The 14,754-nt window shown below is 35.0% G+C and overlaps 2 protein-coding genes across 6 annotated transcripts in view; one reads left to right on the forward strand and one right to left on the reverse strand.

Moving 5' to 3' along the window:
• LOC113232212 (isocitrate dehydrogenase [NAD] subunit gamma, mitochondrial-like) overlaps positions 1–5,538 on the reverse strand; it is an 11,843-nt gene extending 6,305 nt beyond the window's left edge. The window contains exons 1-4 of the mRNA XM_026466858.1: positions 5,210–5,538; positions 3,582–3,696; positions 1,833–1,984; positions 790–934 (exon numbers count right to left, since the gene is read on the reverse strand). Of these exons, the coding sequence (XP_026322643.1) occupies positions 790–934; positions 1,833–1,984; positions 3,582–3,696; positions 5,210–5,448 (651 nt within the window). The 5' untranslated portion in view covers positions 5,449–5,538. The remainder of the gene's footprint in view (positions 1–789; positions 935–1,832; positions 1,985–3,581; positions 3,697–5,209) is intronic.
• A 339-nt stretch (positions 5,539–5,877) lies between these two features.
• LOC113232213 (transcriptional repressor protein YY1-like) overlaps positions 5,878–14,754 on the forward strand; it is a 39,263-nt gene continuing 30,386 nt past the window's right edge. For all 5 annotated transcript variants that reach the window (XM_026466860.1, XM_026466859.1, XM_026466861.1 and 2 more), the window contains exons 1-2: positions 5,878–6,131; positions 13,479–13,577. In XM_026466860.1, the coding sequence (XP_026322645.1) occupies positions 13,488–13,577 (90 nt within the window). In that variant the 5' untranslated portion in view covers positions 5,878–6,131; positions 13,479–13,487. The remainder of the gene's footprint in view (positions 6,132–13,478; positions 13,578–14,754) is intronic.

Here is a 14,754-nt window from a genome sequence, read left to right on the forward strand (position 1 = left end):
TATAATTGTAAGTCGATCATTGACTTACATATAATTGTACCCGACGTCCATATAATTGTAAGTCAATGCTTTCGATACAGTAAATAAGCAAAACCAACCTTTGTTTGTTTCAGGTTTGTCTAATTTTAGGGATAAATGGTGCATGTAGGAATATATTAGCTCACGAATACCACCACAAAGAACAAAGAAAATCACAATATATTTATATAATATTATACTTAACATTATAATATTTAACTGCCTCTGTGGCCGAACGGTTACCATGCCGGACTTCCACGCAGAGGTTCCAGGTTCGATTCGTGGGCCGGTAGAAATATTTGTATGGCCTACATTTATTTCTCTCATGCGTTTGGGTGATTTTTAGATTTGATTTTTTTAGAATTTGTGGTTGTCTATGTGTGTCCATGCGAGACAGGGTTTACCTAGTGCGGGGCTATGTTGAGTGTGTACGTTATTATTATTATTACTATTAATATTATTAATTTTTTTATTATACATCTTCTTCTATTTAGTCTTTTATTATTTAGTCGCATTGTTTGAGAAAAGCACTATACACGCCTTGGCCGGAAAGGGGATTGCTTGACTCGTATTAATACAAGGTCTCGTTGGAGCTCAGTCTTGTAACTCACTCGTCCAGCAATCCCTTGCTTCCTGGCCTCTGCAGTAATGTACTATTTCGTATGCCTTGATAGTATGCCATGGCGATCATAAAATAATGTATATTATCATCTTTATTGTACACCCATGATGACGAATAAAATTATTTGATTTGAACTTTAGTCATCGTACCTTCTTCCTGCCGTTTCTTTTGGCAAACTCAAAGGCGAACCTGGCCACTCGCTCGGAGTTACTCGCGGTGACTACTTTCATGCTCTCGATGACGCCGTGTACGGACTCGTGTTCCAACATAGCATATTCACCTTCTGTGTTTTGTCTAAAGAAAGATAAAAATAAAAATTAATATACTATTGTTAAGGCGAGGTAATTGACCGCGAGAGACGTGTGGGGGCCACAATTTGCGCGCTTAAAATGAATATGAATAAAATAAGAAAATGCGGAGAAAATTTGACACAGATCCGACGTCGACAAGCGGCCGATGACGACTGACGGGGTAGCGGATGGCGCGGCGTGTCGTTAAACCGCTGTTCGAGTGATTGCTTTAGAATTTTAAGCATACCAGTTTGTCTACTTTTACTGTATAATTGATTAAAAAATTTGGTGATTTTAACCACTCCATCCCCCTTGGTATGCCGCCTCCATAAAGCTATTATATCCACATTTAGCTATTAAATTCGAGTGATAAATTTTATCACACTAGTGGACGTGGCGAGTACAGTGACGTCACATTTTTATGTCATCGCGAGCGCCGGCGACCAATGATTGCAAAAGATTAACATAGTGCCAAACATGGCTGCAAGGTGACAGCTAATTGTAAAACATTTACACAGTAATTTTATCAACGCAAAAATTTAGCGCGACAAACGAAATCAATAGATATTTCTTGTTTCATGGTTTTCGTGGAGGCGATGATTAAACGACAAAGATAGCATATACGCAATTTTATATCGTTGTCCTTGTTCTTCAAAGTGTATAACAATAGTGCATTACAAAATGAGCAAACTTAGATTTATCAACTGAATTAAATATTGTCACGTATAGTGTCATGTGATAAACCTCTTTATCACACATATTCAGCCATGTTACGGCTACAGGTATCTATATGTTGGAATACCCTATCCCGACCATTGGTCATTGTAGACAGAGCGTCGGATGAGGTCCGCGTGGAAGCAAATTGAGGTACTTAATTTTTATCAAATCATTTTAAATCTTACCTAATAACAACGATATCGATGTCCTTATGCCTCGATACAATACCAGGGTAGGATTTGCAGTGTAGGACATAAGCGTACATATCCAATTCGTTACGTAGAGCCACATTTCGAGATGTAACATAGGATGCTTCTGATTTGGTTTCAATGTTACCCTGTAACATGTTACATAATATCTATGTCACAAAAAGTTTTTCCGGCCGGATCGAAGGAATTTTTTCTTAATAATTATTAATACAAAGATTGTACAAGCTAGTGGAGTAATTCCACAAAAAATAATTGAATATCAATTCAAAACAAATTTAATTGAAAAATATGGTAGTTAGTAATTGAATAATATTAGGTCTTTAACATAGCATTAAAATTTTCAGTTTCATTCAAAGTGACATTCTGCACATTGACACCTTTTTTCTTGAACTTCGAGTAATTTCAAGTTAATTGGACTTAAAATGAAAATATTATGAAGCCAGATGTGCAATTCAACTGCGACTATTTATTTACATAAATTTACGACGTTATTTATACTCAAAACTTTTCATTTGCTAAGTGTGATGGGTGGGACACTCACTACACCTGCCTGTTTGAGTTGATGGCTTCATTGCCAAGATCAGGACAAACTATTAATATTTTGTTCACCAAGTTTTTCATATGAGATAACTTAAATGTTAAAGTTCTATTTTATATATACAGGGTGTAAATTTGAGACGGGGCAGCAAGGTCAGCCACCTTAATCGTTGTAGTTACAGGAAACCGGTTCTAGAAGACTATGCATTAATTTTGAAGATATTTTGACTGGCATTCACAGATTTCGAAAAAATGGTACGGTCAGCAAAATAAAATGTAATTTTTACAAAACTTTTTTTTATGCCATCCGATCTGGTCCTATTCGATCCGGTCTCCGTTAAAGATCATTAGTCTCTATAGTTTTAAAATGTCGTAATTATGAGAACAATTATAAAAAGTTTGCTTACAAATGATGGATCTACATATAAACAGTGTATTTTTTAAAATTCTGTGCATTCAAATGTAACTTGTCCCACCTGTCACTAAATGGTGTCCCAATCGTCACAATTTAACACATCAAATGTTAAATTCGGAAATTAAAGTAACTGTTATACCTAGTAAACATCGTACAAACTAGAGTCCATGAAAATACAAACATTTATTCAAATTAAAAACGTTTACATGTGTCCCAGCCATCGCTGTGATGGGTGGGACATACTTTCAAATCTTAATATTTACATTCCCATTTACGTGCGCAATGCCCAACAAAGCCAAAATAATGACCCTTAGCATAATTGTTACTTTTACAAAAGCAAATGCCAATAAATTGCATATTTGTTGGTTAAAATAAAAATATATATGTTTTATTGTGACGGGTGGGACTTGAAATTAGTATCTACTTATTGAGACTTTAATAATTCCTCACCATATATATTTCCATGCAATCACTTATCACTGTTTTAAAATTCGTAAATTGTATTTTCTTCGACAGTAATAACTTTTTAGAAAGACGCACAATAACTGCAAAAGTTGTTGCTAACATTATAAAAAAATGCTTCACTACAGACTTTGACTGCGTTAATGAAGACAAAAAATACAATAATTGTACAATATCCGAAAAATCTCATTTATTTCCAATGATTTGATTTATTGGGCGTATTCTAGTCATACAATTAAAACCAAATTATGTAATTTATTTTTTTGAACCACAGTGTCATTTTCGTTGGAATGACCCTAATGCAAAGTTACCTTAAGGCCAACACCGTTTCGTTTAATGGTAGTGATTGCGTATTGAACATCATCGTCATTGTCTACAGTAGGGTCAATGTCCACCACCTCAAAGTCCACTGGTGCACCAATGTATCTGAAAATAGATAAAGATGTACAACAACTGGCTGACAAAGTGCAGAGGAGAGATAAAATGAATGTAATTCTTAATTTAACCACTAAATAAATAAAGGCCTATAGCATGTATCTGTCCAAATGATATGATGATGATGATATGATACAGTGTAACACAGTCTTTAGCAAGCAACTCAACATCGTAGTGCCTAATTTACTTGTTAGGTCTTAAATAGGGACAAAAAATTGTATTACCTTCTACTAAAATATTAATGTGCTACAATCAATTCTAGAATTCATTATGTGACAAATCCGTCGAATGAGATTAGACGAAATTAGAATCGAAAATTATTGGACTCATCGGTTTTTGTTCAGAATTTCTCAACTGTCAAATACCTACATGATTTAGCAAGTTATGCTTTGTGTATTTGTTTTGCAAACATAAAATTTACATAAAGTCTCTAATAAAACTATAAAAAGCAGTACTGTCATCATTTTAATATAAAGTTAATCGGAAATTGGTAGGTGTTGCTTGATAAAAAAAGTCATTTAACATGTACCCTGTGCATGCATCATATGTGGTACAGGGTCAAGAGCAAATCAAGCTTTACACTTAAGATTTAAATTCAAATCTATGCTGCTTACAAAAGAACGGTCCAAAGTACAAAGGCAAGCTTGACGTGCTTTTGACTGTACATTTCGATGTCCAAACAATATGTGAGTGCATCACATGAGACATGGCCCTTTATAAATTTAAGAGTAAAACCAAATTATTTTTCTTCATCGTTTAATCATGCGATCAGTTGGATGACTATGAGTAGATGTGTTGCGTGATTACAAAACCAAATTTGAACGTGTAAGCTAGAGCATCTTTATTTACTTGTATGTATGGACCACAAAAATTGTGACAATTAGCATGTGGTTCTGGATGACTTTTTAACCAATGTTGCCAGTTTATTACTGTCAAAATAAAACAACACAAAAAATAATTATTATATTTTTACTACAAGTTACAAAAGTCTATTATTGACTTCCATATAATATCGCACGTGATAATAAAATCAAAAGGACAATTAAACAATGTCACAAAACCCAACAATCAAAAAATAAAAAGCCGGGTAAGCACAACTAAAATAATTATATGTGTGGCACCAACTAAATAACTCAAAAAAAACATGTGGTGCATTTGGGAAAATTGAGAAAATGGAATGGGGTTTATAGAAATGATTTTTTCATTCATAAATGTATTAATATATACCAATTCCAACGTATTTGCAAAATAACAAAAACTGCACATAAGGCTCAATTTCTGATTTCCAGTGACACAGGGTAGGTGTTAAGTTGTGAATATATATTTTCAGAGCTTTTGAAATCCAATTCATGAACATTTTGCTCACACCTTAGCCTAGACTATATAGTATTCAATGTTCGAAACTCGAAAATAACACTCTGCTAATTAAAGCGTAGATATAAAGGCAGGAAATTGCCAAAATAGAACCTAAAGTGACAATAAAAGTTGAGTATGAAAAACTTACTTAAAAATTTGTCTTACGTATCCCATGCACTCTGGGCCGATACCACCACCAGGGAGCATAGATACTGCGTGTCTTCCACCGTACTTGGCCATCGGAATCAATTTCTGTTTCCTTATAACTGGAGTTTTATGCTGCATATCGAAATCTGATATAGTAGCGGTCGCTGCCGCCGAACTGGCGTACGTCACGCCGCACATATCAGGCAGCACCTTCAATTTACCTAACAACCTTACAGCCATTATGAATTTCTTTTAAAAACCCCTTTTAATTCGAGAAAAATTATCTGACAATGTTGGATAATCACAGGAAGGGGAAGATGAAATTTGACATTTCAAAAATTCGACTGCTGATAGATGGCGCTTGTTGTGTATCGAGATTTCATAGATGACGCTACTGTATAAACCGCCATACACGTAACTGTCAAGATTTGTAATGAAATAGTTAAAAAAATTTGTTTTAAATCATATTTCATTAAGATTGAACAAATTACTTTGTTATTTTTTTAATTCTAACAAAGCATGAGGAACACGATATGTTTTTCATATTTTAGAAAGCCTACTCGACATCAAAATGTCAGCCTTTTAATGGCAACACCAAGAAACTGTCAATTTTTTTCTATCGTGTATGGTGCGTTTCTCCTTTCACGTTCTTTTCCACTAGATCAGCCCATGAACGGGCGTCCATTTTGCTTCGCCATATTGAATTTGGTCGGACATCTTTGGACGCCATGTTTAGTCGGACATATTTTATAAACATTTTCGCGTAAATTTCAAATATTTTTGAGCCTAAATATCGAACTTTTTTTCACTGAAGCTCGGTGCATAAATTGCTGTAAATATTGCAGCGGAGGAAACTGTGTCTACGCAGCAGTCCATATTTGTCTCCAAGGGGCCGTGCAGCTTTTGTTAGAAGATAAATAAAGGTAAACTATTTGAAAAAACATTCGTAGTTTTTGACACTTTGTAACAAGTGTTTTGTAGTTTTCTGTGAAAATACTGATATGTGCAGTATGTTGATAATGTGGGGACAGAGGTCATAATAAGGATGTTCGATGATACAATGGGTTGGCGTTGTCGTTTTATATTTAACTAAAAAATTGCCGACGCCCCGGCCGGCGAGGCGAGGCGGCACTTCAGTCGGCCCCCTGCACAGTAACTGACGGCTGTTCCAGTCCAGACTACTTTTTCGCCTACATTTACTATTACTATCTACTTTTATTCAATCAGTCTTTTGAATGTAATTAATCTCACTCTTTCATTGTGATACGTAATTTAATATATTAAATTAATCACTTTGCCGCTCGTTATTTACGTTTTGTAGTGTTGTTTCTCGTATATATTAGAGAATTTTTCTGTTTACAATGATACACATTAACATATAAACAATTGCAGAAGAAAATGAGTATGGGATGGTTAAAGGAGAAACTAGACAGAAAAAATAAACATTTTGTCTACTTTGTTCATAAGTGGAATGTATATAGGTACCTACTCCAGCTGTCAATTTTTAATAGTAAAATTGTAAAGAATACTAGTCAAGATAGATATGTTAAAAATTAATGGTAAACACCCAACCTTATAAGTATTAGGGTGGCTTATTCAGAATCTCTGCAGGCCTTCATCACTGCTACCAGCAATTTGGTTTATTGTGATCATCAATTATGTATAACAAAAGATCAGAATTGACATGGTGTATTTGCCTAAATATCAGGTAACATATGTATAGAGTGCCTATGACATCCTTCTAAAATTATGGAATTATTTTGTATTTTGTTCTATTTCTGTGTGCAACTTGCAACATTTAAGTATGGTAGTGTATTTAGAAGTATTATTTAATTAAAATTATAACTTTTTATATAAAAAACTGACCTCAAAGTTTGTGGAATTACATCTTTCATGATACTATTTTTCCGGTTTTAAATTGCGTTTATTTGTTTTTTCAAACCATCGAGTATTATAACCAGAAATAGAGACGAAATGTCATTTAATTTGTTTGAAAACTATTCTGCCATTTCATTACTGTGACAATTGCGCTCCGATTGGCCAGCCCGAATTCAAAACAATTGACGGGTGTCATCAATTGTTTCACTTCAAATCGACCAGATTAACTTGTGCTTTGCTATAATGGACGAAAATTGGAATATTACATATTTAATTACTAATGAAATGTGATTCTGTTTCTTTTGTAATTAGATGTTTTGCTGTTTTTCCTACACCACCGAATAGAACAGCACGGCATTGTTAGAGATATTATCTTTGTTACAATAAATACAGAATATTTTTTTAAATATACAGAAACATACACACAGTAGTTGGCCTGTCTATATTTCAGTGCAAATGAAAGTTGATATTTATAAGAGCTGTATCGGCAATGTGTTACCAGTAATATATGGCTCTTATTTTGTCTCTGTTTCTGGTTATATATCGATGTTCCAAACATTGCCGTTTACAGGTCCCATGGTTACTGTTACCTGAGGTGGTACAGTCATCAACCAATTATGTCTAATATTACCAAAGCAAACCACCCTATTTTTCCACTATAGTTGACAAAAGTTATTAATACCTTAATAATAAATACCTTATTACAAAGAAACACATTATGTTTTACAAATTATTTTATTGAATGAGCATTTGTTTAAGTTAAATTTATTATTAATTAATAATAGAAATTAGAATAAATTAAAACATATTAATTAGTGCCGGAGTCTTATGCCTTGGGAATTTTCATCAGAGGAAATACTGAATCCCAAACTGGTGGTATGGAGAAACCGTCTTCTCTGTTGAAATTAGGATGTTTTTTAATTTCAATGGCATCTTGCAGCATCTTGGGTAGATAACAGACTTCTTTTACAAGGACCTGAGGTTTATCAAACTTCATTGAATGTGTAGGTTATCCATGACATGCTCGCAGACTGCAGACTTGTTTACGTGACAGTGTTTGACATCAGCTATATGTTTGACACGGGTACAAATGTTTGAAAAAACCAAATATACGCGTTTTAAAATCCGGAAAAATAGTTTCATTTCCTATGTGTAACAACTGCGAAAACCTAAGAACTCTACATACATCTATCTAAGTTTTATTGAAATTGGTTACCTGAAAGTCCATGAAACTGGATTCATTCCTTAGTTTGCCACCCTTAGAGGTGGAATATTTTCTTCAAATATAAATGGGACCAATACTTAGGTACTCTCTTTCTGACAAGAAAGTTGGTTCTTCAAAATCGGTTCACAAATGTTAGAATAATCACGTAATACAAAAAAAAAAAAATTCATTTGAATTGAGAACCATTAAATATATCTATCTATTTTTGTCTTCAGGAATTTCAGAGTGATGTAATATCCACTTAATGTTTGTTACTTTACGTTTAGGTTAAAGTAACAAATATAAAGTTACTTAGCCTATTTTGAGTTCTTGTTATTGCTGAGTTAGGACAAAGAAAGAGCTAGGATTTTGTTTACTGTGTTACAACATTTTTTTATGACTTTCTTTGCTATATGAATCTGCACCAACTCAACTCAATACAATGGATGACCAAATTAAAGATGAAAAAACATTATATCTTATATTAAAATAACAAACATAAAAAAACTCTTTAAAGTTTTATTCTACTCTTAATTAATGTGGCGGCTGTTCGCTTGTATTGTTTACACTATTATTTGAGGAAAAAGTTATATTTTTACTTTTAAATGTAACATAATGTTATTGCTGTTTTACTATGATCGTTAAGATTTATCAATGCGAATATTATATACTTACATGGTTATTCTAGTAATTGGTCGTACACTTTAAAAGTGCAAAAATGCATTTCACTGCAATGCATTGAACTGCCTCTGTGGCCGAACGGTTACTATGCCGGACTGCCACGCAGAGGTCCCAGGTTCGATTCCCGGGCCGGGAGAAATGTTTGTATGACCTACATTTATTTCTCTCGTGAGTTTGGGTGTAATTTGTGGTTGTCTATGTGTGTGTCCATGGCACCCGCGACACAGGGTTTTCCTAGTGCGGGGCTATGTTGAGTGTGTGCGTTATTATTATATTATTATTATTTCAATTAAGATTTTTTTTAACTTTACCATGAACTATATTGTATATATTACAAAGTTAGTTTGTTGTAAACTACGCAAAATACATATTCGTAGGAATAAACGTTGAATTACCGAATAATCATAAAATGAATTGGAAAATAAATGTGAAAAAAATTACAAGGTGTATTTTGAGCGGGAGAATTCAAAAATGCAAAAAAAATGCGGCTTTTAAGCTCAATTTATATTGCGGCGGAACGGGATGGAAGCGATATTTTGTAACGTCGCAATATAAATTCAGCCTTACGTTTATTCGACGAGGCCATCGAATTGTCATAAACTTAAAAAAAACTTATGCTATGTACAATTTCATTTAAAAAATTGGCAGTGTTGACCTATTACCCGTATATCTAAAAAATTATCTGATTGCAAATTTTGACTAAAGATATGACAAAGATCAAACAACAATGTTATCATATCAATTATGTAAATAAACATACGTGTTACAAATGATAACTTTGATAAGTATTGCCTTGTATGACGACAACAGTTTTGTTGTTTAAAAATGCATTGAACTTTAATATTGGTTACATGAGAAGTAGGGTTCGATCTTTATCGTCTCGTATCGTATATTGGCCCGTTTTAGTCTACTACAAATTGATAACAGGTGATCGGAAAAGGCTAGAGTATTTACTTGAACTTTAAGGAAGTTATACATATAGAGCGGGTAATGCTGTCGGATTTCCCGGAATTATTGTATTTCGTTCTACATTTTTACTGCGGTGGTGTATTTTTTATTTATTTATAGCCTTTATTGCTGTAACTAACTTAGCTAACACATTGTATGACATGCATACTTATTATATATTACTTATTTATTGTTACTCAAATTTGTTGACTACCAGTACCAGTACGAGTGGCTTTAACTTTTTGAAGAAACAATACACTTACTTTAACAAAAATTACACAAAAATAACTATAGTTTTTAAAGTAATTTACTACATTTTATGCTCCCCACGCGAAACGAAAGTTTTGTTATTAAACAAACTCATAAATGCTAAGTGTTGCTATTTTAATTACCTACGAATTACTTATCTACTTACATTAGGAATAATGTAAATTTACGTGAATACTATTCGCCTAGAAGCTGATTAATTCCGGTTTCTCGGCCGCCATTTCTTTAGATGTTATAAAGCGGGTTTTTGCGAATGTATACGTGTTTTGATGGAAGGTTTTATTTCTTTAATGAAATAGAACATGAAATAGAACCCGCACATCCACCGGCTTACCTCGCGCTGATTGGTTGAGATGCATCGGGACAAGTTATTTATTACGCTTTTAATAGTTGAATATTTTGAATATGTTTTTAAGCGGTAGGGTATGCGCGCTGTTTAGTATAATCGTTTGGTAATAAGCGGAAAATTTTAGGCAAGCCGGTGGGAAGCGTATTGTATGGACGCCTCACCACTGCTCGGTACCTGGGGGCCTACTCTCGATTTCCGTCTGACATCCGTTCGAAACAATTAATGCCAAATAAGCAATACTTGACCAAATGAAAAGACGCGTGATGCGAATGAAGCTTCATTTTTTTTTAAATTTATTGGTTCACTTACAGTTATTACAATGTTACTTACTAAAATTAAATGTAGGTATAGAAGATCTTATCTAATTGCACAACCAATTACAAGTAAACACAGCTCACAAAAACAACATGAATGTAGATAAATTAGAACTTAAAAAAAAAGCTATTTAATCCAGTTTAAAAAAAAAGAGAAAAGTAAAATACAAACAAAAAAGTAATAGTAAATACAAGCGAACAAGGGTCTCGGCATTATTAGTTAAACAGAAAAAATAAATAAAATTAATTAAGGTTAGATATAATACTATTACGAAAATTGTTCAGCGACTGCCAAAATATATCGCTTACCTGACTGTGCTTATTATATAGTCTACAGAGCCTTGGGACACAGGAATTAAAGCCCAGAACGGTCTTGCGAAACGGAGGCACTAAGGGTGTAACTGCATACCTGGGATATTTTGAGGGAATTTTGAAGTTAAATTTAGCGAGCAGTTGTGGACAGTCTATGTGCGAACGCAAAATTTTATATAGAAATATTAAGTCCAATAATTCCTCTCTCTTTGCAAGTGATAGCATTTTGAAATACGTCAATCTGTCAGAATATGACCGCTACTTTCTGGCCAGACCCATTGAGTAAGCTAAGTGCCAGAGAAATCTCTTTTGTACTCGTTCCAGCCGCAACATGTGATTTCTGTGATTCATACTTGATACTTGTCTTTAGTTTTGTCGGACGGAGATCCAGAGTAGACCCCCTGTTTAGTAGCAGTAGAGCTCTTCGTGAAAAAGTTCGCCCAGGGAAGTACTGCCACCTTACCTATTTCAGCGGTCAAGCATTAATGTCACCATTACTGTGTTCCGATTTTGAAGGGTAAGGGTGCTGGTGAAATTACAGGCACATGGGACTTGTCAACTTATGTCTCAGGGTGACGGGCGCAGTGGCAGTGCCCCTCAGATCTTTGCGATTTAAATCTCTGAGTGGCACTGCAACTGTTATGGACAGGCGTGTAGCTTACCATCAGGCGCAGGACTTGTTCGTCCCGTCATTTGATATTATTAAAAAAAAAAATTTAGCTTGTCCTAAGATATAGGCCTCTTCCAGAGATTTCCATTTCTCCCTATCTTTTACTGTTAGCCTCCATGCTCCTCCAGCAACATATTTAAAATCGTCTTCGCGTCTGAAGTATGGTCTCCCTTTCTCGAAATTTATATGCCAAATTTAATTTGAAAGTTACTATGAACTTTTTGGTGAAATCTCCACATCGAAGAAAGTTTACAATGTTGGAAAACGTGTAGAGTCCACCCGCATTTGGCCAGCTTGGCGGACTATACCTAAAACCTCGTCTGAGAGGAACACGCAGCCAGTAAAGGGACGAATAACAAAAGTTTTCTAACTGCGAGTAAAAAATATGAATATGAGTATTTTCAGTTTAGTTTTCCCCTGCTTCAAAGGTTGTCCTCTTGAAGAGATCGCTCTTGACGATAAGGCCGCCTTGTGCGCACGTTAATTCTAAGTCGTCTAAGGGTCGTATTCCAGAACTCTACTCAATACTCAAGTCAGGACTTGAGTGTCGCAGTGAGCACTGAAAATCATACTCCAGTCCTTCCCATTAGGGTCGTATTTCCAGTGCTTGAAATCATACTCAAGTCTGCTCAAATCCTGACTTGAGCATTGAGTAGAGTTCTGGAATACGATCCTTAGTACCGTTTTTGTTTTTGTGTATGAGCAATAAAGTATATATCTATTTGTCTATTTTGTTTGTTTTTGATTTTATTTAATTTTTAACCATTCTGGAATTTTAGAGGTGTTATTATTCGCTCTATGTGTATTACTTAAAATTTAAGTAAATATACACCGACTTCTGGTGATAGCACGCGAGTGAAATTTTTTAAAACTATATTACGAAATTGCTTTTTGGTATACAAAGGTAAAACCTCACTTAGCAAAGAAATTTCGCCATGAATTCACTCAAGACTTGTACAAACAGTACAGATCTGGACAAAAAATTCAAATTACTGGGCACGTAATTCGTTGTATTTTTACATGTAACTATAGCAAAATTACGCGCGTAATAAACTTTTAACAATTTTGTATTTTTTTTAACTTTATGAATATTTATAATAAGCACGATAAATGAGTAACATAAGTGTATTTATTTTATGTTTGTATTCTTTATTATTACGTGTTTGTTTCATTATTGTCATTTATTTGCATATGTTGAACTGGTACAAACCAAAGCTGGTTTTTGTTCCATCGTTAGCAGCCTTGATTTCAATTTTCATTTCGTACTTGTTTCTTAATAAATAAATAAATAAATATAGATTTGTCTTTAGCCAGTCATAAAGGTAGAAATGGGACAACGTACACGCTATTATGACTTGTAACAAGGTTTTAAAATTAGCATTCTCAGCAATGTGCTAAAGCGTGCTGACAAATGGGTTGTAACCCTAATTGCCTGTGCTAACAATACGGACTTTGATGATATCAAAAATAATTTCAAGGACATACTTTGACACTAGTACAGGGTCAAGAGCACGTCAAGCAAGACACTTAAGATTTAAATCCAACTATGCCGCACAAGATAACAACGGTCCCAAGTAGAACTTGTCAAGCTTGACGTGCTCTTGACTGTACCTATGCGAAGTTTTCAAACAACGACTTTCTTTCCAGGGGTTCAAGATGATGAACCAGGAGATAATGTGCGAGGTGGAGATTGGTACCCACGGTTCCATGGTAGAGATTGATGGGGATGACCAGGTCGGAGTCAAGGTATGTATTAGGAGTAGCTTTCAGATCAGATCTTCCAATAGCACCACATGAGTTTTAGCAGTGTGTTGATTCTGGAAAATCTGAAATGCTCAGGGAAACAAATATACACACAGGGAAATAAACATAATTCGAGGCACCTTGCGTTTTTGCCTTAAAGGGGTAGAATACAAAAATAGTGTTATCATCGAAGAAAAAGGTTTCCCCCGGTTTTGCAAGTCTAAATTTCCAACAAGGACTTATGGAAAAAACTTTTAATATACTAGTTCTAAAATTGCGTAGGCTAGTTCTTGATCAATCGAACATTGTTTAAGCTTAGGGCATTTAATACTGATGCGAGGTGGTTCGAATTATGTGTCCAGGAGTGTATATTTTACCACTGGTAAAGAATCCTCTTCATCCATTATTCTCTTTCTTTTTATCGTATCGCTAGCATACACTATATTATTGTGTCCCATAAATCAGCCATGCCGATTACGTCATTAGTAACCACCATTAAATGTGGCAAAGATCTAATGCTCTAATGCACCACACGCTTGTCATTTGCCGCAAGCCCCAAACGTCTACAAACGCTTGGCTAATTAGGCGAGACAAACGTTGCACACGCTTGCAAGCGCACTAGCACACAACGTTAGTCATAGTGCTCCGGTAAAGCAAGCATGGCGGACGTCGAATTTGTGTCTTTTATTTAGACATGAGGGCCGCGCCGGCGCGCCGCCGCCGCCGCGTTTTTCCTTGCGCCGCCGCCGCCGACTAATGCAATCGGTGCGCCCACGCTTCCGTATTGTGTATGTGAAAATGGCGACGCCAGAAAATTACTTTTCTAAGATAAAACTTTTTTTTTTATAAAATGTAGTTCGCATTTGACCTCCATCTCATCTGATGGAAAGTGATGATGAGGTCGACGACAGATGAATGCCTCTTCACTTTTGCCATGAAAAGGCCCAAGTTATAACGTTCAGGGAACAAGTCTGCAAGCAGGGAATTCCACTCCATAGCCATTCGCCACATAATTGTGGAAGCGTAACATCGTGCGAATCTTTGGAATATCCACAACATAGAGGTGGAACCCAAGTCTACGTCTAGTCCCCTGGTGATGGAAAGGGGAAAGCGGAATTAAATCGTGTAATTCCATCGCACACTCTCCATGATATATCCTTTTTTTTTTTTTTTTTTTTTT

This window comes from Hyposmocoma kahamanoa, unplaced genomic scaffold (assembly GCF_003589595.1).
Source record: "Hyposmocoma kahamanoa isolate Upper Pololo Valley unplaced genomic scaffold, ASM358959v1 67, whole genome shotgun sequence".
Lineage (NCBI taxonomy): Eukaryota > Metazoa > Arthropoda > Insecta > Lepidoptera > Cosmopterigidae > Hyposmocoma > Hyposmocoma kahamanoa.